This window comes from Lepus europaeus, chromosome 10, assembly GCF_033115175.1.
Source record: "Lepus europaeus isolate LE1 chromosome 10, mLepTim1.pri, whole genome shotgun sequence".
Lineage (NCBI taxonomy): Eukaryota > Metazoa > Chordata > Mammalia > Lagomorpha > Leporidae > Lepus > Lepus europaeus.
In genome coordinates, this window is record NC_084836.1 from 5,384,900 (window position 1) to 5,411,137 (window position 26,238).

At 64.6% G+C, this 26,238-nt stretch overlaps 1 protein-coding gene across 1 annotated transcript; it reads left to right on the forward strand.

The window, feature by feature from the left end:
• Positions 1-312: 312 nt before the first annotated feature.
• Positions 313-25,290, forward strand: LOC133768293 (NADH-cytochrome b5 reductase 3). The gene is made up of 9 exons (XM_062202745.1): positions 313-402; positions 10,752-10,883; positions 16,402-16,474; positions 16,723-16,829; positions 17,416-17,545; positions 17,893-17,976; positions 18,192-18,277; positions 20,370-20,469; positions 24,597-25,290. The coding sequence occupies exons 1-9, from the start codon at positions 382-384 to the stop codon at positions 24,767-24,769; spliced, it is 906 nt and encodes a 301-aa protein (XP_062058729.1). The 5' UTR covers positions 313-381; the 3' UTR covers positions 24,770-25,290.
• The last annotated feature ends 948 nt before the right edge of the window (positions 25,291-26,238 follow it).

A 26,238-nucleotide genomic window follows, 5' to 3' on the forward strand; every position in this document is an offset into this window, starting at 1 on the left:
GGAGCACTCGTTCGGGAGGCCGGCACCGCGCTCGCTCGGGGCTGCGGGCTGGGGTCCGCCGCGCCCTGGGGCCGGGACCCCGGGGTCCGGCTCCGGGGCCCGCAGAGAGGGCGCCATCTTGCTTCCGCTCCACGTGGAGGCGGCGCGCGCAGCCCCAGGCCACTCCGCAGCCGCAAAGCAGCCCCGCCGTAGCGCGCGCCGCCAGCCACGTGCGCCGGAGGTCGCGCCCGTCGCTCCGCGCGCCGCCCCGCCCCGGCCCCGCCCCGGCCCGCCCCGGCCCCGCCCCTCCTCCGAGGTGACGCGGCGTGGGCGTGGCCCGGGGCGGCGGCCGGCAGTGGCGGCGGAGGCGGCCGAGGAGCGAGGAGCGGGCGCGTCGGCACCATGGGGGCCCAGCTCAGCACGGTAGGCGGGCCGGGGCCGCCGGCGGCGCAGGGCCAGGCGTGCGGGGCGGCGCGGGGCGGCGCGGGGGCTGCGCGGCCCCGACCCTCGGCCTTGCGCGACCGCCGGGCCGGGCCCCGGGCGCGGGACCCCTGCCCCGGCCGCGCCCCGACCGGGAGGGGCGGTGACTCACCGGAGGGCTGTGGCCGGCTCCGGGCTCGGCCTCGGGGCGCGGCCGGGCTGTGGCTGTGGCTCCGGCGCCGCGGGGCCTCCCTGGCACCGCCCGGCTGTGAGGGGGAGCGTGGCGCGTGGCTGCGGGTGTCCGGGTGTGTGTGTGTGTGCGGGTGTGACGGAGCAGGTGTGTGTGTGCTGTGTGCTGTGTGTGTGTGCGGGTGTGACGGAGCAGGTGTGTGGGGGGTGTGACAGAGCAGGTGTGTGGGGGGTGTGACAGAGCAGGTGTGTGTGTGTGCGGGTGTGACGGAGCAGGTGTGTGTGTGGGGGTGACGGAGTAGGTGTGTGTGTGGGGGTGATGGAGCAGGTGTGTGTGTGTGCGGGTGTGACGGAGCAGGTGTGTGTGTGTGTGTGTGCGGGTGTGACGGAGCGGGTGTGTGTGGGGGGTGACGGAGCGGGTGTGTGTGGGGGTGTGACAGAGCAGGTGTGTGTGTGGGCGTGACAGAGCAGGTGTGTGTGTGTGCTGTGTGTGTGTGCGGGTGTGACGGAGCAGGTGTGTGTGTGTGTGCGGGTGTGACGGAGCAGGTGTGCGTGTGCTGTGTGTGTGTGTGCGGGTGTGACGGAGCGGGTGTGTGTGGGTGTGGGTGTGACGGAGCAGGTGTGTGTGTGGGTGGGTGTGACGGAGCAGGTGTGTGGGGGGGTGACGGAGCAGGTGTGTGTGTGCTGTGTGTGTGTGCGGGTGTGACGGAGCTGGTGTGTATGTGTGTGTGTGACGGAGCAGGTGTGTGTGGGGGTGTGACAGAGCAGGTGTGGGGGGGTGTGACAGAGCAGGTGTGTGTGTGTGTGTGTGCGGGTGTGACGGAGCAGGTGTGTGTGTGGGCGTGACAGAGCAGGTGTGTGTGTGTGTGCGGGTGTGACGGAGCGGGTGTGTGTGTGCCGTGTGTGTGCGCTGGTGGGTGTGACGGAGCAGGTGTGCATGTGCCGTGTGTGGGTGTGACGGAGCAGGTGTGCGGTGTGTGTGCGTGTGTGCGGGTGGGTGTGACGGAGCAGGTGTGTGTGTGTGCAGGTAGGCGTGACGGAACAGGTGTGCGTGTGCCGTGTGTGGGTGTGACGGAGCAGGTGTGCGGTGTGTGTGCATGTGTGTGTGGGCGTAACAGAGCAGGTGTGCATGTGTGTGCAGGTAGGCGTGACGGAGCAGGTGTGCGTGTGTGTGCAGGTGGGCGTGACAGAGCAGGTGTGCATGTGTGTGTGCAGGTAGGCGTGACGGAGCAGGTGTGGTGTGCCATGGCCATCGGAGGGCACACGCAGAAGGTCCTGCCAGAGGGCACCGAGAGACGAGGTGATGGAGGTCTCAGGCTCAGAATCCACGCACTCGTGGAGCGTTCTAGAGTCACCTGGGGTGTGTGTGTGTGTGAATGCATGTGTGCACGTGTGTGTTTCCGTGTGAGTGACTAGGAGCACGCGTGTCAGAGTGTACGTTCTGTGAATGTGTGTGGCACTGGATCCCAGGTTTGTTACCTACACTGTGTTTAGGGGCCGGGGCTCTGGTGTAGTGGGCTAAGCCCCTGTCTGCGGTGCCGGCATCCCATATGGGCGTGGGTTGGAGTCCCAGCTGCTCCACTTCTGATCCAGCTCTCTGCTGTGGCCCAGGAGGGCAGTGGAGGATGGCCCAAGTGCTTGGGCCCCTGCATCCGCATGGGAGGCCCGGAAGAAGCTCCCGGCTCCTGGCTTCGGATCGGGGCAGCTCTGGCCATTGCGGCCATCTGGGGGGTGAATAGCGGACGGAAGACCTCTCTCTGCCTCTGTGTGTAGCTCTGCCTGTCAAACAAATCAATCAATAATCTTTTTTTTAAGTGTCTGAGAGGCAGAGAGAAGACAGAGCTCTCGTCTGCCAGTTCCCACTCCACATGCCTGCCTGCCGCCGGGTCTGGGGCTGAGCTGTGGCCAACACCACCAGCGGGGAGCTGAGTCCAGGGGGACCTGAGCCTAGGGGACCCCGTCACGCGAGCCAGCGCCGCTGCCTCCCAGGGTCTGCGTTAGTCAGGAGCTGGAGCCTGGACCCTCGACTCCGTTGTGGGACGAAGGTGTCTTAACCCCTAGGCCAAACGCCCGCCCCGATCGGAGGGTCTGTGTCTGCCTTTGAGCAGCTGCGTGATCCCTCGTGGCCGTAACGGGTCAGGCGCCAGCTAGGCTCCGGCCATGCCCTTGTCCCAGGGAAGCCGTGCTGTTGGATGAAAAATGCCGCTCAGACATGGCCGCTGGCCCACAGCTCCGAGGGAGCCTGGGCCCTGGGCCCTGGGCTCCAAAGTCCACCCCCGGCTGCCGTCTCCCTGGTTGGCCCAGGGCTTCACGCCCTTCCCAGGCCAGTTCCTCTCGGATTTCTCTCTCTCTTTCTCACTCTCTTTCTTTAAGATTTATTTACTTATTTGAAAGTCAGAGTTACACAGAGAGAGAAGGAGAGGCAGAGAGAGAGAGAGAGAGAGAGAACTTCCATCCACTGGTTTGCTCCCCAATTGGCCACAACGGCCGTAGCTGCGCCGATCTGAAGCCAGAAGCCAGGAGCCTCCCCTGGGTCTCCCATGTGGGTGCAGGCGCCCAAACACTTGGCCCATCCTCCACTGCTTTCCCAGGCCACAGCAGAGAGCTGGATCGGAAGTGGAGCAGCCTGGACTTGATCCAGTGCCCATAGGGGATGCTGGCACCGCAGGCAGCTGCCCTACCCACTGCGCCACGGTGCCAGCTCCCTCTGAGTTCTTAAAAACAAAGGCTGTGCGGAGGGGGTGGGGGTGGCGTAAGGGCTGTGCCTCAAATGGACTCCTGAGGCGATGGCTGCAGAGGGCAGTGCCCCGCCCCCACCTGGCCTGGTGCCCTCCCCCTCCACCCAGGTGCCAGGAGCCTTCTCCTTGGGGAGCCAAGCAAAAGGGCGTTTGTTCCTAAAATGTGGTGAGCCCGGACTCTGGGGAGCGTTCAGATAAAGGGCAGCCTTTCCCAGCGGGCCACTTCCCCAGAATCCGCCTCCTCCTCCACTGTTTACAGTCCCCCCCCCCAGTGCTGCTTCTCACCTGTGGCTGCTGTTGGCTGCGTTGTCACCTGTCCCCTGGCTGAACCTGCTGGCAGTGCCCTGTGAGTGGCAGAAACCTGGATTTTTTTTTTTAATTTATTTGACAGGTAGAGTTACAGACAGTGAAAGAGAGAGACAGAAAGGTCTTCCTTCCATTGGTTCACTCCGCAAATGGCCACCATGGCCGGCGCTGCGCTGATCCGAAGCCAGGAGCCAGGAGCTTCTTCCTGGTCTCCCATGGGGTGCAGGGCCCAAGCACTTGGGCCATCCTACACTGCCCTCCCGGGCCACAGCAGAGAGCTGGACTGGAAGAGGAGCAACCAGGACTAGAACCCAGCGCCCGTATGGGATGCCGGCGCTCCAGGCAAGGTGTTAACCCACTGTGCCACAGCGCCGGCCCCGAGCCCTGGCTTTTTAAAGTCCCAGCTATTCTGCTTCCAATCCAGCTCCTTGCTGATGCCCCTGGGAAGGCAGTGGAAGATGGCCCAGGTGCTTGGGCTCCTGCCACCCCGCGGGAGACCCAGATGAAGCTCCTGGCTCCTGGCTCTGGCCGGGCTCAGCCCTGGTTGTTGTGGCCATCGGGAGTGAACCAGCAGGTGGAAGATGTGTGTGTATATGTATATGTGTGTGTGTGTGCGTGTGCCTCTGACTTTCAAATAAATAAACCTTTAAAAAGACAGGACAATCAAAGACCCGGGCAGGAACTGCCGCTTCCTTCCAAATCCCCTGGGGAATCCTGGCTTGGTGCCAAATGCCCACGACACACCCTGAGCGGGGCTCCTGGCACGGGGGCTCGCCGGGGACCTGGGGCACCAGGGATCTTATCTGGGCTCTGCAGGCCCTGTGGAGGCTCTGCCCACACTTGGGGGCCCAGGCCCGGAGTCTGCCAGTCACTTGGGGAGAGCGTTGGGGTTTGGCCTCCATTCCAGACAGTGGCTCCCCTGCCTCCCAGCCCAGCTGTGAGTGCTCAGCCGGCCCTGAGAGACCAGTGCCACAGGTGACGTCCGTGAGGTGTTCCCACGGTCCCCTGTGGGACCCCTGCCCCCGAGAAGCAGGGCCCAGCCCCCCTGTGGTGAGTGGAGAGAGCACCCACCTGCCCCGCCTCCTGGGCCCCCCCACATAGTTCCAAGACCAGCTGGGACCCCCCCTCCCCCCGCTGCAGAGCTTCCTGCACTCCCTCCCACTTCCTGCCACTTGGAGTGGGGAGCAGGAGGGAAGTGGTCACTCAGACCCTGGAGGGACAGCGGTGGGCGGGTGGCCAGCAGGTGAGCAAGCCTGAGGTGAGGGAGCTGGCATGTGGGCAGGACTGGGCTCTCTGCCTCCCCCAGACCCGGCCCCGGCACGTCGGGTGCCCTATTCCCAGTGGAGAGTTCCAGGGCTGAGCAGCTGGGCGGGGTGTGGTGTGGGTGGGCGGTAAGGCCAGGCGCACTCTCGGCCATGGTGGGTGAGTTGGGCGTCTTAGGACAGTGGCACCTGTGTGTCTCCCCCCGGCTGTGTTAGAGGCAAAGCGAGGCTGTGGGCGTCAGGTCGGGGACTGGGAGGCAGCTGTGTGTGTGTGTGCGTGTGCGTGTGCGCGTGTGCGGCACAGCCGGGGAGAAGCTGGGCAGGGTCTGGCCTCAGCCATCTGCCTCCTGTTTACTTGACCCACTGCTGTGGGGTGGGGCTGGTGCCGTGGACGGAGTGGGGGCTGGGAAGCAGACCCGGGTTCACTTCATGTCGGTGGGAACAGAGCGCACCCCCACCCCCTTCTCACGTTCGTGGGGACAGAGCGCACCCCCACCCCTGAGTCTGGTGGGCTCGGGCTTGGTGTTGACAAAGCCCTGGCACCTGCACTGCCCCTGGCTGGCGCGCCCCCTCTTCTCTGCTGTCTGCCTCCCCTACGGGCTCGCGCTCCTCAGGGTGGGGGTCTGCTGGCCCGTGTCCTCTGCAGCGGACACCGGAGTGCCCACCGAGGTGTGTGGACCGCCCGGCTGATGGACAGTGGTGATCTGGCCGCAGCTGCTTCCCCAGGCGGGAGTTTCTGTGGCTGAAATGCCCACCTGTTCCTCCGTGGCCAGGAGGTGCCCCCAGCTCAGGTGTGCACCTCACGAGGGCGTGGTGACGGCGCCTGCCCGGCCGTGGGCTCACGGGCAGCGCGGGTTTGCTCGTGGCCCTGCGGCTGGGGCAGACCTCGGACGCCGGTGGCAGGATCCTTCTTTGGGGCCCAGAGGCAGGCGTGTCCTGTGCGGGGTTAGCAGGTGGGGGGCAGTGCTGGGAGGCGCTCCTGCAGGGCCGAGCCTGGCTGGGGGCAGTGGGCTCCTAAGGCAAACAGGATGGGCTGTGCCTGCCATCGCCTGGGTGGAGTCTGGGCTCGCGCCCTGGTTCTGGAAACTTCCAGACAAAGAGCCAGGGAGAGGCTGGGAAGTGGGACTCCTTGTTGTCCTTCACTAATGCGTTCCACAAGCACTCGTTGGCCACTCCCTGTGCTGAGTACTTGGGATAGGGCAGCGAGGACACACAGGCCCTGGGCCTTCCAGGCCGGGGGCAGCTGGCGTCACCCTTCCCAGCCCCGGGGCTGGTGCCTGGCAGGGGTTCAAGGGCTGTACCGGACGGGGGCCAGGCCCAGGGACCACTGCTCTCGCGTCTTTCCCAGGCGCTGGTTCTGGTGAGGGACACCAGGTGGGAAACCCGAGTGCAGACCCCACCCAGGGCCCTCCCGGGGAGGAAGTGGGGGAAGGGGCCGCGGAGGTCCTGCGTTACTAAATTTGGCTCAGCACTTACACAGCTGTGTCGCGAGAAGCTGCAGGCAGCACCCAGCACAGCTGCCTCTGGGTGTCCCGAGTTTGTTCCCAAGGCCCCAGCGGTGCGGATTTCCTGAGTGCGACTTCACGCAGCCTCTCCCTGAGCGGGTCCCGTGCTTATGGCTTCTTTTACGTCCTCCCCTCCCAGGAGTTCCCAGGGGTGAGGGGCCCTCAGGAGGATTTGACATTTAGCTGGGCTCTGAAGGGTGAGTAGGAGTTTGCTGGTTGGATGCGTACAGCCATTTCAGGTAGAGGGTTTGCAGGGCCCGAAGCCAGATGGACTCAGTGTCGGGGAGCAGAGGACTGGGAGGTGAGGTTGAAGGCAGGCAGTGGGGAGCCATGGTGAGTGTTTGAGGAGGGGGGAGCCGCCTGTGGGCATCTGGGGCAGGGGGCAGGCTGCAGGGGCTGTGACTAGGCACAGAGAGGGGGCCTGTCCTGGGACACAGCTCGGGAAGGTGGGGCCTGGGACTGGACAGCCCCCCCAGCCCCGCCTCCATTGGTTGTATGGCTGCCAAGTCACTTAACTGTCCGAGAACAGGGCTGACCAGATCCTCGGTGACACTGGGAGCCTGGCTCACCCTCTCTGGGCCTGTCTCCTGCACCCACCGCCTGGGGGGGTGACCCCGGGGAGCACACGTCCCATCCTTGGAGCAGTGCCCATGCAAGGTCACTTTCACAGCCTCAGCTGCCCTCCTCGCCAGCCCAAAATGACTGCCTGAGGTCCTGAGCGGGGACGCAAACCCAGCCTCTGACCCCAGTGTCCACAGCGGCCAGCCAGGACCGAAGTGAGCCCCAGGGTGGGAGGCACACCTCCGTGCGGGCGGGTCGGGCGGTGGGCCAGGCACCTGCACCCTCCTTAGGCTCTGGCGAGGCCTCACCTGGCAGAGCTGCATTTCGCCCTGGGCCCCATAGGGGCCTATACCGCAGCCAGGCCACCTGAAGCCGCCCGGCCGGTTTGGGAGCCTGGGCCTCTGCCCCTCCTTCCCTGGGGGATGCCGGCTGTGTTGCTGTGGCCCCAGGAAGGGGGCGGGAGAAGCCTCCACTGCTCAGGTTACAGACCCTCCTTCTCATCTCCCTGCCGGGGGCCAGACTGGGCCTAGAGGCTCACCTGGGGCACCCTCCCCAAGTGGTGGGAGCCCTGGCAGGGCCTCCAGGAAGGGGAGGGGTGTTGGGGTTGGGCCTTGTGAGGTGAGAGGCATCTCACCTGGTCCTCAATAGAGAGAGATCTGTGCTGCCCACGGGAGACCCCACAGAGGAAGTCGACAGGCCTCTAAGCAAGGTTCTGGCTTCCTGGCAGCCACGGTGCAAAGGGGAGCCTGTAGGTCACCGTAAGGGGGACACATGGTCACGTGCTGCGAGGGGCGCTGGGAGGGCCAGTGAGCAGGCCGGCTCGAGAGCAAGTGTGCGTGTGACCTGCTGTGCTCAGCGGCTCTGAACTCCGTACGGAGGCTCCCCTTCTAATGCTGGAATAACAGCAGAGGTGCAGTGGGGCTGGGGCAATGTATGAAGAGCTCTTGGTGCCCTGCACCGTACGTCCCGGGGGCCAGCATTGGCGTTATTTCTCTAGACGTGTGTGTGTGTCTGCCCGCCCCAACTACCGTCTCGCTCCCGAGAACAAGGGCGTCCTTTCGTGGAGCCATGGATAGTTGTCGGGTGGGGGGAGCGGGGCTGCCACTGTGCCGACAGTGATCTGACCTCAGCCGCAGGGGATGCTCAGCCCTGGGTCCTTGGCCTCTGTGTTGGTTTCCTGGCAGCTGGACGCAGCAGCCTGTGCCTTCATTGTGCTGACACCGGTGCCCACAGCGCCGTCCTCCCTGGGAGCTGGGGGGCCCTGGCTGCGTCGCCCCCTCTGCCCCTGTCTGCCCGTGGCCGCCCCTCTCTGAGGGATTTAGAACCCACGTGGCTGATCCAGGGTGCGCTCGTCTCAGGATCCACATAAAGTGATGTCAGCAAAGACATTCTTTCCTTGGGGCTGGCGCTGTGGTGTAGGTTAGGCTGCTGCCTGCACCACCGGCATCCCATCTGGGCACTGGTTCGAGACCCGGCTGCTCCACTTCTGATCCAGCTCTCTGCTGTGGCCTGGGGAAGCAGCAGAAGATGGCCCAGGTGCTTGGGCCCCTGCACCCGCGTGGGAGACCCGGAAGAAGCTCCTGGCTCCTGGCTTCAGTCTGGTCCAGCTGTGGCCGTTGCGGCTGTTTCAGGGAGTGAACCAGTGGATGGAAGGTCTCCCTCTCTCTGCCTCTGCCTCTTTCTCTCTGTAACTCTGCCTTTCAATAAATAAACAAATCTTAAAAAAAAAAAAATGATACTTTTTCCAAATAAGGCAGGCACACGGGTTCTGGGCACGTGTTGCTTTCTCTCCGTGTATGTTTCTTTTTTTTTTTAAATTTAGTTTTTGTTATTTATTTTTTTATTTTATTTTTTGGCTGGCAGAGTGAACAGTGAGAGAGAGAGAGACAGAGAGAAAGGTCTTCCCTTGCCGTTGGTTCACCCTCCAATGGCTGCCGTGGCCAACGTGCTGCGGCCGGCGCATCACGCTGATCTGTAGCCAAGAGCCAGGTGCTTCTCCTGGTCTCCCATGGGGTGCAGGGCCCAAGCACCTGGGCCAGCCTCCACTGCACTCCCTGGCCACAGCAGAGAGCTGGCCTGGAAAGAGGGGCAACCAGGACAGAATCCGGCGCCCCGACCAGGACTAGGACCCGGTGTGCCGGCGCCGCAGGCAGAGGATTAGGCTAGTGAGCTGCGGCGCTGGCCATTTCTTTCTTTCTTTCTGTCTTTCTGTCTTTCTGTCTTTCTGTCTTTCTTCCAGACCAAGAGCTTCCATCTGCTGGCTTACTCCCCTGATGGCCAGCTGAGGCTGGGCCAGGCTGAAACCAGGAGCTTCCTCTGAGACTCCCGCGTGGATGGCAGGGGCCCAAGCGCTTGGTCCATCCTCAGCTGCTTTCCCAGGCGCATTAACAGGGAGCTGGATCGGAAGTGGGGCAGCCGGGACTGGACCCAGCACCCGGGTGGGATGCAGTGTTAAGCTGCTGAGTCACAGCGCCACCCCCAGCGTGGCAGTTCTCTGGTGGACGAGTCCTGGCCAGTGTTCCTGGAGAACGTCCCTCCGTGTGTCCTGGGGGGTAGGGGTCGCGGTCACATGACCACCGGGACAGCTGTGGGCCCTCCAGGGCGTTAGGTGCTCGGTGGCTGCTGCCTCTCCCCTGCGACACCCCCGGGCATGGGGGCACCTTGAGGCCTTCTCGTTGGCTGCCAGCTCCCCGTGTGGTCCAGAGAATCTGGACTGGCCAAGGGCTGCTGTGGTGCGGGGCTGCCCCCGGCAAGCTCTGCCCTGGTTCCTTCCCGGTCCTCACCGCCCCTCTCCCGTGCACACACTGAGCCTGGGGAGGAGCCGCAGGGGCAGCCCAGGCCTCTCCGCTGACCCTGAGCAGGGGCTCTGGCCGTGGGACCCGTGCTTTCCATGTCTAAAACCACCCAGGCCACCTCTTGGGGTGTGTGTGAGGCTGAGCTGTGGGGACAGGGTGTGGGCAGCGAGCGGCTGGCACGGCCTGGTGGCCTCCCAGCTGTGCCGGGAGTGAGCTGCTGCCCTCGTGGGGGAAGTGGGCTCACAGGGCCGTCGCCGGGTGGAGCCCCTGAGGTTGGCATGCCGCAGGTGCTGGTGCCTGGGCGAGGCTGGCCTTGGTGGGCAGAGCTTGGAATGCTAGCGCTCCCGTCCCAGAGGAAGTGACCTGCCCAGGTCACACAGGCGGTGAGGGGCAGAGCGCCTGATGCCCCCCAGACCCAAGTGCAGAACCCCCGTGGCCCTCATGCGGGAGAACTGACACGGTCCACCCACACCTCACTGGTGTGACCCATGGGATGCAGGGGGATGGAGTGGGGTGGGGGGCGGAGCCTCCCCCCTGCAGCCCCAAGGGACTGAGTTCAGAGCAGAGCCATTTGTCCTGAGCTGCGGTTGTTATTGATTTGTTTGTCTAAGTAGAACTTCTAGAACTGGACGTCACTTAGTAGGACCAGGGAAGTGGACTCTGGGAGGAAGAGGAGGGGGGCACCGGGGCAGAGTCCTCAGGACTGGTTTTACCCTGGGCTTCCCAGCAGCCGAGTGGAAGGGCGACATGCCCAGGGCATTGCTTTTGTGTTCCCGCACCTGTTCCTCGGGGAAGGGGAGCTTTTCCAAGAACGTGTTCTCACGGTCTGGGCATCAGAGCGGCAGGTGGCAGGAGGCTGGCTTTTGTGGCTCCTCCCGGCAGGCGCTGGAAGGGATGCTGAGGTTCTTTGGAGGAGGATGGGGGGGGGGGGCTGTGCCGGGAGGTGCCTGGGGGAGGGCTCTGGAGCTGACCGCCGGGTCTACCCCATCCTTGCAGCTGGGCCAAGTGGTGCTGTCCCCAGTCTGGTTCCTCTACAGCCTGCTCATGAAGCTCTTCCAGCGCTCCACGCCGGCCATCACCCTCGAGAGCCCGGACATCAAGTACCCGCTGCGGCTCGTGGACAAGGAGGTAGGTGGCCCCCCGCCCCTGGGCACCCACTGCATGCTCGGGGCACGGCCCCTCTGCAGGCCCCGTCTGCCCCCTTTATAGATGAAGAGAGCGAGGTGAAGTCGCCTGCGAAGGCCACCGGGGTGTGGCCAAGGCACTCGGACCCAGGGCTGTCTGGCCACACAACATTCGCTGAACTTCACTGCCTGTCCCAGGGATGGCAGAGTAGACGGCACCCCCCGGGCCTTTTGGGGAAGTGGGGAGAGGCTGGGTGCCCAGGGCCTTGAGGCCAGGGGCTTCTCTGCTCGGGCTGGCCAGCCTCTGCCTGTGTGTGTGCACCCTGTTCCCCCGGCCTCTGCCTGTCTGTGTGCACCCTGTTCCCCCGGCCTCTGCCTCTGTGTGTGCGCCCTGTTCCCCTGGCCTCTGCCTGTCTGTGTGCACCCTGTTCCCCCGGCCTCTGCCTCTGTGTGTGTGCGCCCTGTTCCCCCGGCCTCTGTGTGTGTGTGCACCATGCTCTCCTGGCCTCTGCCTCTGTGTGTGCGCCCTGCTCTCCCGGCCTCTGCCTGTCTGTGTGCACCCTGTTCCCCCGGCCTCTGCCTCTGTGTGTGTGCGCCCTGTTCCCCCGGCCTCTGTGTGTGTGTGCACCCTGCTCTCCTGGCCTCTGCCTCTGTGTGTGCGCCCTGCCCTCCCGGCCGGCCTCTGCCTGTGGTGTGTGCGCCCTGCCCTCCTGGTCTCTGCCTGTATGTGCGCCCTGCCCTCCCGGCCTCTGCCTGTGTGTGTGCGCCCTGCCCTCCCGGCCTCTGCCTGTGTGTGCGCCCTGTCCTCCCGGCCGGCCTCTGCCTCTGTGTGTGCGCCCTGCTCTCCCGGCCTCTGCCTGTGTGTGCACCCTGTCCTCCCCGTCTCTGCCTGTGAGTGCTCCCTGCTCTCCCGGCCTCTGCCTCTGTGTGTGCGCCCTGCTCTCGCAGCGTGTTTCCTCACACTTGGCAGTTTGTTTTCCCAGGCTCCAGCCCTGAGTCAGAGCCCCTGAGTCAGAGCTGGCCCCGGGCTCCCTTGCTGCGCCCTCACTTGGGTGCTCTCCCTGCACGAAGCCCGCCCCCTATTCTATTCCTGGCCACCCCGGCTCCCTCCGGCAGGGTGTGGCAGGGAGCACTGAGTCACGGAGCAGAGAAAGTCATCTGCCCCGGGGCCTGGCCTCACCCCGGCCCGTGTCCCGCGCATTTCTGGTCTCGGCGGCGGCAGGGCCCGTGGCTCCCCATGACTGGTGGGGCACGTGTGAGGAGTTGTCCTGGGGTTCACGGATGAGTCGGAACCCAAGAGAAGTGGCATGTACTCGGGGCAGTAAGGACACCACTAAGGATGCCCACGTCCCGTGTCCGGCTCCCTAGTCCAGCTTCCTGCTTCCCTGTCACCCACGTACAAATAGAGAGAGAGAAGAGAAAGACATCCATCAGCTAGTTCACTCCTCCAACGGCTGCAACCAGACTGCAACCAAGACCCAGGAACTCCGCCCGGGTCACCCACGTGGGCCAGGAACTCCGCCCGGGTCTCTCACGTGGGCCCAGGAACTGCCCCCCGGGTCACCCACGTGGGCCCAGGAGTGCACCCGGGTCTCCCACGTGGGCCCAGGAACTCCGCCCGGGTCTCTCACGTGGGCCCAGGAACTCCGCCCGCGTCTCTCACGTGGGCCCAGGAGTGCACCCAGGTCTCTCATGTGGGCCCAGGAGTGCACCCGTGTCTCCCACGTGGGCCAGGAACTCCGCCCGCGTCTCTCACGTGGGCCCAGGAGTGCACCCGTCTCCCACGTGTGCCAGGAACTGCCCCCGGGTCTCCCATGGGGCGTCAGGGGCCCAGGTGTGGAGGCCATCACCTGCTGCCTCCAGGTGCACTTGTGGGAGGCTGGGTCTGAATAGGAGGGTGAGGCCCCCGCCCCTGGCGCCCCTGCCCCAGGCGCCCTCATCCCAGGCGCCCCCACTCGGGAGTGGCTTAACCTGCTACGCAGGAGGCCTGAAAACCTTGTTTCAGCATTTGTTTCTCTTGTGTTTTTTTTTTTTTTTTTTTAAGATTTATTTATTTATTTGAAAGAGTTACACGGAGAAAGGAGAGGCAGAGAGAGAGAGAGATCTTCCATCTGCTGGTTCTCTCCCCAGATGGCTGCAATGGCCAGAGCTGCCCTGATCCGAAGCCAGGAGCCAGGAGCTTCCTCCCACACAGGTGCAGGGGCCCAAGGACTTGGGCCATCTTCTGCTGCTTTCCCAGGTCATAGTAGAGAGCTGGATCGGAAGTGTAGCAGCCGGGGCTCGAACCAGTGCCCATATGGGATGGCGGTGCTTCAGGCCAGGGCATTAACCTGCTGTGCCGCAGCCCCGGCCCCGTTTCTCTTGTTTTAACCCCTGAAGTGCAGCGTGCTTGGCAGTGCCACCTCCCAGGTCCTGGGGTAGTGAGTGCCCAGCGCAGCCTGTCCGAGCGTCTGTCCGAGCGTCTGTCTGAGCGTCTGTCCGAGAGTCTGTCTGAGTGTCTGTCCGAGAGTCTGAGCGTCTGTCCGAGCGTCTGTCCGAGCGTCTATCTGAGTGTCTGTCCGAGCGTCTGTCCAAGAGTCTATCTGAGTGTCTGTCTGAGTGTCCGAGCGTCTATCTGAGTGTCTGTCCGAGCGTCTGTCTGAGCGTCTGTCTGAGTGTCTGAGTGTCTGTCCAAGAGTCTGAGTGTCTGTCCAAGCGTCTGTCCGAAAGTCTGTCTGAGCGTCTGTCCGAGAGTCTGTCTGAGTGTCTGTCCGAGAGTCTGTCTGAGTGTCTGTCCGAGAGTCTGTCTGAGTGTCCGAGCGTCTATCTGAGTGTCTGTCCGAGCGTCTGTCCGAGCGTCTGTCTGAGTGTCTGTCTGAGTGTCTGAGTGTCTGTCCGAGCGTCTATCTGAGTGTCTGTCCGAGCGTCTGTCTGAGCATCTGTCCAAGAGTCTGTCCGAGCGTCTGTCTGAGTGTCTGAGCGTCTGTCCGAGAGTCTGTCTGAGCGTCTGTCTGAGTGTCTGAGCGTCTGTCCGAGCGTCTGTCTGAGCGTCTGTCCGAGCGTCTGTCTGAGTGTCTGAGCGTCTGTCCGAGAGTCTGTCCGAGCGTCTGTCCGAGCGTCTATCTGAGTGTCTGTCTGAGTGTCTGAGCGTCTGTCCGAGAGTCTGTCTGAGTGTCTGTCTGAGTGTCTGTCCGAGCGTCTATCTGAGTGTCTGTCCGAGCGTCTGTCTGAGCATCTGTCCAAGAGTCTGTCCGAGCGTCTGTCTGAGTGTCTGAGCGTCTGTCCGAGAGTCTGTCTGAGTGTCTGAGCGTCTGTCCGAGCATCTATCTGAGTGTCTGAGCATCTGTCCGAGCGTCTATCTGAGTGTCCGAGCATCTATCTGAGTGTCTGTCCGAGCGTCTGTCTGAGAGTCTGAGTGTCTGTCCGAGCGTCTATCTGAGCGTCTGTCCGAGCGTCTGTCTGAGTGTCTGTCCGAGCGTCTGTCTGAGTGTCTGTCCGAGCGTCTATCTGAGTGTCCGAGCATCTGTCCAAGAGTCTGTCCGAGCGTCTGTCTGAGTGTCTGAGTGTCTGTCCGAGCGTCTGTCTGAGTGTCTGTCCGAGCGTCTGTCTGAGTGTCTGTCCGAGAGTCTGTCTGAGTGTCTGTCTGAGTGTCTGTCTGAGAGTCTGTCTGAGTGTCTGAGCGTCTGTCCAAGAGTCTGTCCGAGCGTCTGTCCGAGCGTCTGTCTGAGTGTCTGAGCGTCTATCTGAGTGTCTGTCCGAGTGTCTGTCTGAGCGTCTGTCCGAGAGTCTGTCCAAGAGTCTGTCCGAGAGTCTGTCCGAGCGTCTGTCTGAGCGTCTGTCTGTCTGTCCGAGCGTCTGTCTGAGTGTCTGTCCGAGCGTCTATCTGAGTGTCCGAGCATCTGTCCAAGAGTCTGTCCGAGCGTCTGTCTGAGTGTCTGAGCGTCTGTCCGAGAGTCTGTCCGAGCGTCTGTCCGAGCGTCTGTCCGAGCGTCTGTCCGAGAGTCTGTCTGAGTGTCTGTCCGAGCGTCTATCTGAGTGTCTGTCTGAGCGTCTGTCCGAGAATCTGAGCGTCTCGTGCACACGCCCTGGGTGGATGGGCAGCTGTGTGTGTATTTTGGTCCTTTCTTTTTCCTTTTTTATTTTTGCTAATTTGATTTTTTTTTAATTTAGCCACACGATGCATTTTTTTTTTGACAGGCAGAGTGGACAGTGAGAGAGACAGACAGAAAGGTCTTCCTTTGCCGTTGGTTCACCCTCCAATGGCCGCTGCAGTCGGTGCACTGTGGCGATCTGAAGCCAGGAGCCAGGTGCTTCTCCTGGTCTCCCATGGGGTGCAGGGCCCAAGCACTTGGGCCATCCTCCACTGCACTCCCTGGCCACAGCAGAGAGCTGGCCTGGAAGAGGGGCAACCGGGACAGAATCCGGCGCCCCAACCAGGACTAGAACCCGGTGTGCCGGCGCTGCAAGGCGGAGGATTAGCCTATTGAGCCGTGGCACCGGCCACAATGCATGTTTAACCCAAGGCTGCTTCGTGTTTTTGCCGACTGTCTAGCATTCCATCACAGGGAGGTGCCCTTCGGCTGGACGCGTGACAGACGTCCTACATCTGTGCCCAGCTGTGGGCTTGGTTCTTTCTGCCGTGCCCCGTAGGCTGCACTGCCCGAGGCTGCCCTGTGTGGTCCTTATTGGTGTCGCCCACATTTTCGTTCCTTCTCCAAAAGTAGGCCAGCTTGTAGGTGTGGCCCTTGACCTGTGGGACCCCCTCTTCCCTGAGCGCAAAGGCTTCTGGGGCACAGCAGCCAACCGGCTACACAAGCCTGCTTCCTTGGGTGGCGCTGGGCGTTGGCCTCGCGCCACACGCTGCAGCCATAGGATCTGTCCTGGGACCCCCGCCCTGCGCTGGGTACTTCTGGGGGTTGGGGAGCTCTTCCTGGGCTGAGTTGAGAGGTTTCTTGCCAACGTGGCCGTGGCCTTTGGTTGCCACCACTGCACGTGGCACAATGGGCTCAGCTGCCATCTGCCTTGCTCCTAGCCACTCTGAGTGCATGGGCGACCCCAAGGGGCCTCCTGGAGCCCTGGTTGGCAGGCACGGCACTGGGGTTTGGTGTCAGCTCGGGCTAGCTCTCACTGCGTGGTAGTTCCTGGCCTTGGCTGAAGGTCTACTCTGGCTTTAGTCTGGACTTTGTCCAGGTGCCCACCCCATGCAGGGTGGAGGCTTGGCTTTGGGCTCAGTACTTCCTGGGCACCGGGGGCTGCCCCGTCACTGCCCAGCCTTGGCCTTGTAAGTACAGTGGCTCCTGGGGCCCCCATCCGTCCTGGCCCGGCCCGGGCACGTGCGGCCTCTCCGTTGCCTGGCTAGTCCCTGGGTTCCTCCTGCCACCCCAGCTGATGGCCGGGGGATTGCTCCCTCCCGCGCCTGGGATTTTCCGCAGGCCTGACCCAGCGTGGACGTCTATGGGATCTGCATCACTGGGCAGGGACGGTGGCCTCCGTGCGGGGGGTGCCACTGGGGGTACCATCCAGCAGCTCCGGCCTCCCTGCAGGTGATCAACCACGACACCCGGCGCTTCCGCTTCGCACTGCCCTCGCCCCAGCACATCCTGGGCCTCCCCATCGGTAAGTCCCGCCCACCCCTGCTGGGGGCCCCTGCAGGAAGGCTTCAGGGAGGAGGTGGTAGCTGTCCTGGGCCTGGGGAGAGGGTGCAGGGGCGGGGTGTGGACACCGGTGGCTGGGATGGGGTGGGAAGGGAATCCCCATGGGGAAGGAGAGGCGGGGCATGGGGCGGGGCTGTGGGGTGGCTGCCGGAGCTGTCACCTGCAAGGTAGCCCCTGGCCCAGAGCGATGCTTGCCCCCCCCCCCCCCAGGCCAGCACATCTACCTGTCGGCTCGAATCGATGGTAGCCTGGTCATCCGGCCCTACACGCCTGTCTCCAGCGACGATGACAAGGGCTTCGTGGACCTTGTGGTCAAGGTGAGCCGTGCAGGGCTCAGTGGGGCTGGGGCGCCACAGGGAGGCCTCAGATGGGGCCCACGTCCCCCGCTGCCCGGTCGCTTTTTCTGGTTTTGTTTTTAAAAATTTTTAAATTTATTTAGTTTTTAAAAAAGATTTATTTATTTATTTGAAAGAGTTACAGAGAGAGAAATCTTGCATCTCCTGGTTCATTCCCCAGATGCCTGTAACAGCCCGGGCTGGGCCAGGCCAAAGCCAGGAACCCAGAATTCCATCCAGGTCTCCCGTGCGGGTGGCAGGGCCCCAAACATTCAGGCCCTCAACTGCTGCCTTCCCAGGCGTTTTAGCAGGGAGTTAGATTGGAGGCAGAGCACCTGGACTTGAACCAGCGCTCTGACGTGGGGGCCGGTGTGGCAGGTGGAGGTTTACCCCCGGGCTCCCACAGCCCGGTCTCAGGGCTCCCTTGTGCCGGGTGGAGCAGACTCCTGGGGGTGCGGGAAGTTTTGGTCGGGGAATGGAGGCACCCCGAGGGAAGGCCACAGGCGCCATTCCCTCCCCTGCAGCCGGGAGCCCGGCACTGAGGGCTGAGTGTGGCTGTGTCTTACAGGTTTACTTCAAGGACACGCATCCCAAGTTTCCCGCTGGAGGGAAGATGTCCCAGTACCTGGAAAACATGCAGATCGGAGACACCATTGAGTTCAGGGGCCCCAACGGGCTGCTGGTCTACCAGGGCAAAGGTGACGGGGTCCCCATCGCCCGGGGAGCTGCAGAGTGGGGGTGGGAGTGAGCGTGCTCTGTCTCTCCAGAGCTTCAGCTGCCCCTGCACAGGGGGGCGTTGTCCCATGCGGGCTCTGTGTCCGGCTGGGACCAGCCCTGGCTTGCCCAGCGTCTGCGGACAAACAAGCAAGGCCCGGGCGGGAGTGCCCATGCGCAGTGGGGCCCGTGTCAGGTCCTCTCTGGGCCCTAGCGTCCCCTCCACCCTGTCTCCCTGGCTGGCGGGGTCTGTCCAGCAGCTGCCCCTACATCCAGTGGGAGCTGGTCCTCCCACCTGTCGGACCCAGGCCTCACCCTTCTCCTCCCCCAGGCAAGTTCGCCATCCGTCCCGACAAGAAGTCCAGCCCCGTCGTCAGGACGGTGAAGTCCGTCGGCATGATCGCAGGAGGGACCGGTAGGTGGGCCCTAGAGCCTCTCATGGAGGTGTTGTGGACGGAGCTTGAGGCCAGGGCTGGGAGTGGGAGAGGCAGAGGTCATGAGGGGGGTGTAGCGCTCGGGGCCAGGGGCCTAGGCTCAGCGGGCCCGGCACCTCTGCCCCCGGGCCCCTGGTGCCCACCTGCACACACTCAGCAGGTGCTCAGCGCACAGGGGCCCCTGGCTGTTTTCCAGGCATCACCCCGATGCTGCAGGTGATCCGCGCCATCATGAAGGACCCCGATGACCACACCGTGTGCCACCTGCTCTTTGCCAACCAGGTCAGTGGGTGTCCCCTGGAGGTGCTGGGGTGCCGTAAGTGTTCCCTGCAGCCAGGCGGGGACAGGGCTCGGAACCCAGAACTTGGCGTGCCCGAGCACCCCCATCCAGAGCTCGTCTCCCTGGCCGCTTCCTCCAGTCCCGAGGGCTCCCTTCGCCAGGGGCAGAGCTTGGAAGCCACCGTGCCTGGGAAGACACGGGCCCGGGCTTGGCCTGCAGCTGGAGGGGCCCGAGTTGCACGTGCAGTGCTGAGAGCCCTGGGCCGCAGGACGCTGGGGCGGGATTCTAGCCCTACGAGATTCCTGGCCCTCTGCCTGCCTGCCCTGGCCTGCTCTGTGGCCTTGGGCAAATCACTGCCCCTCCCTGGGCTCCACTCCTCTCCTGGAAGGAGCTGGTTGGCTATGCGTGTGGTACAGGGGATGCCCCCCCCCAGGTGGGGTTCAGTTCCGCTTGTCCTTGGCCTAAGCTTTGTACCGACCACCTGTGGTAGAGCTGAGCGCAGTGAGGCCTTGGACCCCCGCACAGCCGCAGGGGCTTCCCCAGGGCCACCCAGGCTGGCCTTGACCAGGCCCTGGCGCGGGGAGAAAGAGCCAGAAATTCTAGGGGAGCCAGAGTGGAAAATGCAGACGGCTGCTCTGCCTCGCGGGCGCCCTGGAGGGTCCCTGGTCACGCTGGGAGCTGCTGCCTCCGGCCACTGCCCCCAGCCTTCCTCAGTGACCGCTGCACCGGCTCTGAGACAGGGCCCCTGTCCTGGGGGTTGCAGCCCCCCCACTTCCTCCAGCGTCACGGGGGAGCCAGCGGCCGCCACTTCATGGCTCGGAGCTGAGCGCTGAGGCCGAGACCCACCGTGGCCCGTTTGAAGAGGAAGGCAGCGTGACAGAGAGAGGGAGAGACGGGGAGAGGGACCGGCCATCCACCTGCTGCTTCACACACTGAAAGGCCAAAACGACTGGCACTGGGCAGGCGGACGCCAGGAGCCCGGCGCTCCATCGGGTCTCCCACACGGGTGCAGGGGCCCACCACACACTGCCTTCCCAGGCGCACTGGCAGGGAGCTGGCCGGGTGGCTTAACCTGCCGCGCCACAGCACCGGCCTCCCGAGAGCTGCGGGGGCTTTCTGGCCGGGCCGGGCGAGGCGCTGGGTGGGCCCCCGCCGCCTGCCAGGCTCTGAGAAGGACAAGAGAGTGGCCTGCAGAGCAGCTTGTCCTCGGCCCGGGGACCCGGCAGTGTCCGCGTGTCCGTTCTTGCTGAAGTGACGCTGGAATTCCTAGCGGGAGTTCACAGGAGAAAATGACGCAAAACCAAAGACAGAGCGCACGGCCAAGGACGCCTCGACGGGGCCAAGGAGTGGGAGCCTGAGCCGCAGGGCTTCAAAGGCAGCAGGCCCTGCCTGGTCACAAGAAGATGAGAAAGCTGGCTCGGGAGCCCCAAGGGAGACCTGCTCCTGCGGGGCGGGGAGACCGGGAGGAAGCTCCCGGCTCCTGGCTAGCCCTGGCCCCGCCCTGGCCGTTGCGACCATTTGGAGAGTGAACCAGCAGGTGGATCTCTCTCTCTGTTGCTCCCCTTTTCTCTAACTCTGACCTTCAAGTAAACAAATTTTTTAAAGATTTATTTATTTATTCGAAAGAGTTACACAGAGAGAGGAGAGGCAGAGAGCGAGCGAGCGAGCTGTGCTGACCCGAAGCCAGGAGCCAGGAGCTTCTTCTGGGTCTCCCACGTGGGTGCAGGGGCCCAAGGATCTGGGCCATCTTCTGCTGCATTCCTAGGCCACAGCAGAGAGCTGGATCGGAAGTGGAGCAGCTGGGACTAGAACTGGTGCTCATATGGGATGCCGGTGCTTCAGGCCAGGGCGTTAACCCACTGCGCCACAGCGCCGGCCCCCAAAAATAAATCTTTATAAAAAAAAATTGCATTCCATTAGGCAGAGGGAATCTGGCATCAGGGTCTCCCCGTGGGTGGCAGAGGCCCAAGCCCTTGTGCTGGCCGCCCTCTCCCACCCCTTCCCAGTCCTCGTGGCGGGGTGCAGGCCTGTCTCCCCCAGCAGCCCCGGCTGGGGGCACCTGAGCCTCCTGACCGCCCATCCCCGTCCCCGCAGACCGAGAAGGACATCCTGCTGCGGCCCGAGCTGGAGGAGCTGAGGAACCAGCACTCTGCCCGCTTCAAGCTCTGGTACACGGTGGACAAAGCCCCTGAAGGTGAGAGCAGGCGTGGGGGCCTCACGCCAGGTGACAGGGAGGTGGCGTGACCTGGGCGCCCGGAGGGGAACGGGGTGGGGGCTTCCTGGGGAAGTCAGTGCCCTGAGGTACACAGCTGGAGGGCGCTGGGGCCAGGACCCCCCTCCGCCCCAGCTGGGGCACGGCCAGGCGCTTTGCCTGCGGCCATCGGACCCGAGGAGGGGCTGCACCCTGGGTGCCCCGTGCTCCGTGCTCGGGGAGGCGGTGCGGCCAGCATTGCATGGTGGGTTGTGGAGGTGGTGCAGGAGGGCGGCCCCTGGGCCCTGGCAGGCTCGCGCCCCGAGGTGAGACCCTGCCCCTGTGGCGTGGGTGCCGGGAGACGGCGGCTGTGCAGGCTTCCGTGGGAGCACCCAGGATCGAGGTACGGGGCGTGGTGTCCCCTGAGCCGAGGCAGCGGCTGTCGGGGAGGCCAGGGAGCTGCGCCGCAGGGGAAATGTCTAAGCACTGGAGGCTGGGCACCACGTGGGCCCCGTGTCCTGCCGTGCTTGGAGCCCGCTCTGCCCGGGGGTGCCCTGGACTCGTCCCGGCTGCCCAGGACGCTCTGCCACACCCCCTCTGCTCCTGCAGCCCTCAACCCCCAAACGACTGAGCGGCTGGCTCTGGGACCTGGGTCAGCCGGGCCTGTCCTTGAGGGCGGCGCCATCCTGGGCTGACCAAGCTGGCTCTGGGCCTTCCAGGCTGGGAGCCTGGGCCTGCTGGATTCGTGGACCCGAGCGCTGTGGCCCAAGGCCTCTGGCTGGCCCAGCCCCATCTACCCCACTAGTTCTGGTGGGGGGCAGGGCACAGAGGGGAGCTGGGTTCTGTAGTGAGGCAGGAGTGGAGGCCCCACGGCGACTCTGGCTCCAGGGGTCAAAGCTGCTGTATTTCTTCTAGTAAGGAAATGCCATCTAAAAGTTATTTATGTAATGTATTTGTTTATTTGAAAGCAGAGAGATACAGGCAGAGAGCTTCCATGCGCTGGTTCACACTCCAGGTGCCCACCCAGCGGGGGCTGTGACCCACGTGGGGGGCAGGAACCCAGCTCCTGGAGTCCTGGAGGCGTCACCAGTGCCTGCCGTGGGGTGCGTCCGGGGGAAGCTGGACGTGGGAGCAGGCCCGGGACTCCAGCCCGGGCACTGCGACTGGACACGGGCGTCCCGAGTAGCATCTCACGGCGGGCCAGATGCCCCCAGGGAAGGAACGTTTGTCTGTACCCCGGGGTACAGCGGGGGGGTGGGGGCACCCACGTTGTAGCACCTGCGCCCCGTCCCAGCCCCAGCTGCCTGCCGTGGTGCACCCTGGGAAGCAGCAGGTGATGGCTCACGGAGCTGGGCGCCTGCCGTCCACGCGGGACTCAGACTGTGGTCCTGGCTCCTGGCTTTGGTCCCTGGGCCATTGCAGGCCTTTCGAGGTGAGCCAGCTGGTTAGGTGGGAGCACTCTCTGCCTGTCAGGTACGTGAAACTTAAGAGGGGCATGGGAGATGGCTCAGCGTCTCTCTTGGGGTTCTGTAGGTCACCCAGGGGAGGCTCCTGGCCAGGGAGCAGGCGATTGTGTCCCTGATCCCTGCCCAGGGAGCAGCCCCTCCCTGTTGTCCTGCAAGGCGGGGATGGTGACCCCTGCTGGTGGCCTTTGGTAACGCAGCCCACCCCGGCAAGAGAAAAGAGCGGGGTAAGCGGGCTCCTAGCGTCTTCCTGTGTGTTTCTTGCCCCTCCTTGACCGGGATTCGGGACTGGCTGAGGTGTCGCTGTAGCGTCAGGTGCAGGCTGGAGTAGATGCTGAAAAAGGAAACAGTAGGGGGTCAGTGTGGGAATGGGGGCGGCCGGGAGCTGGTGGACACCGCAGAGCCACCTCAGCCTGCGTGTGAGACAAAGTCCGCGGCAGCCGAGGCAGCGCGTGGGCCGGCGGGCTCATCCCACGCGGGGTTTGCTCTTATCACTTGGAAGAGTTCCAGAGGAGGAGAGGCCGAGAGAGAGATCGACTCCATCCAGTGGTGAGCCGGGAGTTCTCGCCGGGTCTCCCATGTGGGTTCAGGGCCCAAGCCATCCTCTGCTGCTGTCCCTAGGGCGTTAGCAGGGAGCTGGATGGGAAGTGGAGCAGCCGGGACTCGAACCAGCGCTGTCCAGGATGCTGGCCCTGCAGGTGGCCGCCACACCGGCCCTCCCGTGCAGTTTTTAACAGAACTTTCCGCTCCGTTGCCCAGCTGTAGCTGTCTGTCCACATCCCTCTCCGTGTTCCCACAGGGATCTAGGGGGCTTACAGAGACCCCCTGTGTGAGTGAAGAATGGTGTCTACCAAATGTGGACTGTGAAGCACACTTGCCGTGGACAGGCCCTATCACTCTGAGCTTCCCAGCAGCCAGGGTGAAAAGGGAAACGTGGCTGGCGCCGTGGCTTGCTAGGCTAATCCTCCGCCTGCAGCGCCGGCACACCTGGTTCTAGTCCCGGTCGGGGCACCGATCCTGTCCTGGTTGCCCCTCTTCCAGGCCAGCTCTCTGTTGTGGCCCGGGAGTGCAGTGGAGGATGGCCAAAGTGCTTGGGCCCTGCACTGCATGGGAGACCAGGAGAAGCACCTGGCTCCTGGTTTCAGATCAGCGTGGAGCGCCAGCCACAGCGGCCATTGGAGGGTGAACCAACGGCAAAGGAAGACCTTTCTCTCTGTCTCTCTCTCTCACTGTCCACTCTGCCTGTCAAAAAAAAAAAGGGGGGGGGGACATGTGGTCAGCCACTTAGCTCACCGTTTCTGTGAGATGGAGAGGACCCACGGCCCAGCCTAGTTCTCTCCATCATCCCGAGGCTGGCTGGGGCCTCGTGGGGTCGGCGTGGTGCGGTGTGTGTCATCCATCAGGCAAGGTGCTGTGGCCTGGGCCAGCGCCCTCCGCACCTGGGGCTCCCGTGGCAGTGTCTGTCGGTGCCGAGGGCTCTTTCAGGTTACGAAGAGAGAATTCAGGAAAGCCTGGCGTTCAGGACTGGAGGGAGAGCCAGCCCCGCCCTCAGCCAGCTGGGGGAGCACTGGGCCTCCCTGGGAGCAGCCTCAGGGGCGGCACTGCCCCAGCAGCCCCTGGCCCCGGCCCATCTGTAGCCCTCTTCCCTGCCTTTGCCCTCCCCCCCAGAACCCCTGCTGCCTCTGACCACCGCGGCTCCTGGCCGGAGCCATGCCGCAGGGTCTGCTTGGCCGTCATCTCCCGCTGGCAGGGCTGGGGTCCTTGTGCGGTCGGGAGGTGGCCGGGGGCTCCCTGGCCAGGAGGCACGGAGGAGGCGGCGTGCAGCTGGTCTGCCTGTTCCCGGGTGCAGGGGTCCCTGGAGAGGCCAGCATGTGTCCTCAGACCCCGAGCACGAGGGACCTCCAGGGAGGGCTGGCAAACCTAAGCCTGGGTTCCCTGGCTCAGCTGGTGGCCGCGAGGCACCCTGGGGTGGGCGGGGCCCGGACTACAGGTGCACACGTGGAACCGAGGCGCAGGGGAGCCGGGTGGGTCTCCGCCTGCCCTTCCTCGCTCTGCTGCCGCCGGGCCCCCTTCCTCCTGCGTTCCAGTCCTGCTGACCCAACGCTCGCTGGCTGGGGGTCTCCTAGCCGGCCGGTCCCTGAGGGTCCTTGGTGAACCCATAGCCCTTCCAGCCTTGGGACACTGTAGCCTGAGGAGGTGGCCCGCCTGGAGACAGCGGCACTGTGTGTGTGGGAGGGAGGCGGGCGGGTCCGGCAGGGGGCAGGGCCACGGCGAGGCTCCTGGACCTGGCCTGGGTCCCGGCCCTGCCTTTCCGGGCTCGCGGGCTGTGTGCTGGGGCACGCGTCTCCAGGTCACTATTCATCTCGCATATACTGCAGCCCTGGGTGTGGGCGGAGTCAGTGGGCCCGCAGTGGGATGTGCCGTCGCCCCGGCCAGCTGGGGCTGGGCCGGGCTCGGGCCCTCTGTGACCTGCAGCAGCTCCATGGTGGAGTCTTGGCCTCAGTGTACACACCTGTTAAATGGGCTCAGGAACCACTGCCCTGAGGGCCACGTGAGAGGCCACACCGAGGGGCTGGGCACGGGAAGGGCGTGTGTGTGGCCTCCGGCTGCAGGGTCGTGGTCTGGGGAGAGCGTCGGGCAGTGCCTCACCCGATCTCTGCCTGGCAGCCTGGGACTACAGCCAGGGCTTCGTGAACGAGGAGATGATCCGGGACCACCTGCCGCCCCCCGAGGAGGAGCCGCTGGTGCTGATGTGCGGGCCGCCGCCCATGATCCAGTTCGCCTGCCTGCCCAACCTGGAGCGCGTGGGCCACGCCAAGGAGCGCTGCTTCGCCTTCTGAGGCCGCCGTGCCCACCCCGCGCCGCCCGCCCTGCCGTCCCCCTCGGCCGCGCCTCACTCTGGGCCGCGGGTTCAGCCTGGTCTGCCCGTGTCCCGGTGGCCAGCAGCCGAGGCAGCCCCCCGCGAGTGGCGCCAAGTGTGAGCTGGGCTGCAGCCGGCCCCTCCAGGAGTCCTCCCTGCCCCCACTGGTTCTCAGCGAGGACGCCACCCCCACGTGACCCCTTGCCACCCGGCCCGACACGCACCGCGGCCAAGCCCCGTGCCGCAGGGCCCCGGCTCACCTGCACAGAAGCAGCACACGCAGGCCCGCGCCGTCCTGGACCCTGGCCTCTGCACTGGGGAGGAGGTGGGGTGACAGGCGGGTGCTGGGTGGGGGAGGGGGGCGCCCGCCCAGCCTGGGCCAAGTCTGAGCAGTGCCTCTGGGCCCAGGGACCCACGGCCTCGGCCTCGCCTTTAGACCGCTGTTAGCCTCTCGCTCGCCTTTTTCAGTCATTTATAAAGGAGCAGAAACGAAACAAGTGACTCTGGGGTGCTGGGGGCCAGGCTTGTTGGAGAGCCCGGCCCTGGCTGTTTGTGACCGCGCTCTGAGTGGCTGTGGCCGTCCTCACCCCCCCCCCCCACCCCGTTCCTTCCAGGAAAAGCCCCGGGGCTCCGCTGCGACCCCCTGCCCCGCCCCACTCAGACCGTGGCCCCCAAGGGTGGGTTCTTCCCTCCTCCACACAGGACACGCCAAGGCCCTGGGCTGCTCCCGGGGAGGGAGCGCCCCGTGTGGTGGGGGCGGGGCTGTGGGGGCTGGGGCACAGCAGGCGCGCGCGCACACACACACACACCCCCGTGCCCGGGACTCTACGGGGCCTCGTCTGTACGGTGGTGCCCCCCCCCCCCGTGCCCAGGACTCTACGGGCCTCGTCTGTAAGGTGGTGAATCGGGTGATGGGTGGGCACGAGGTCTGCTCCAGGAACTGGGCAGCAGGAAATCCCAGGGTTGGGACGTGGGGGGCAGGCTCCGGCCTTGCTGGGGTGGGTGGGACCGTGGTGGGGACCGGGAGTGGCCAGGTTGGAACAGGCTTGTGGAATACGCTAGGAGCAGCTCCAAGAAGCCAGTGCAGATGAAGCTATGGGGGGCCCAGGGCCCCCGAGGGGCCTGGGGAAAGCGGGGGGGGGGGGGGCCGGCGGGAGTTCCCAAGGCGGCCTGGTGCCTGCAGTGGGGGGAGGGGGTCGCCACGTTCCGGGGCAGCGCTGGGCTCCTCAGTGCCCAGGACTCGGCCTGGGAATCGCAAGCCTCGGCCCCTGGCGGCGGGGGCGGGGGGGCTGGGTCTAGGCGAGGCCAGGCTCCCAGGCTCCACTGGGGCCGGGAGCCTCCAGGCCGCAGCTCCTGGTCCACTGCCAGAGTTCCTGCGGCTCCGTGCAGACCGGAGGCCCCGCTGGAAGTTCCCGCTGCTCACACCCGGGAGCAACGTCCTGTGTCGGC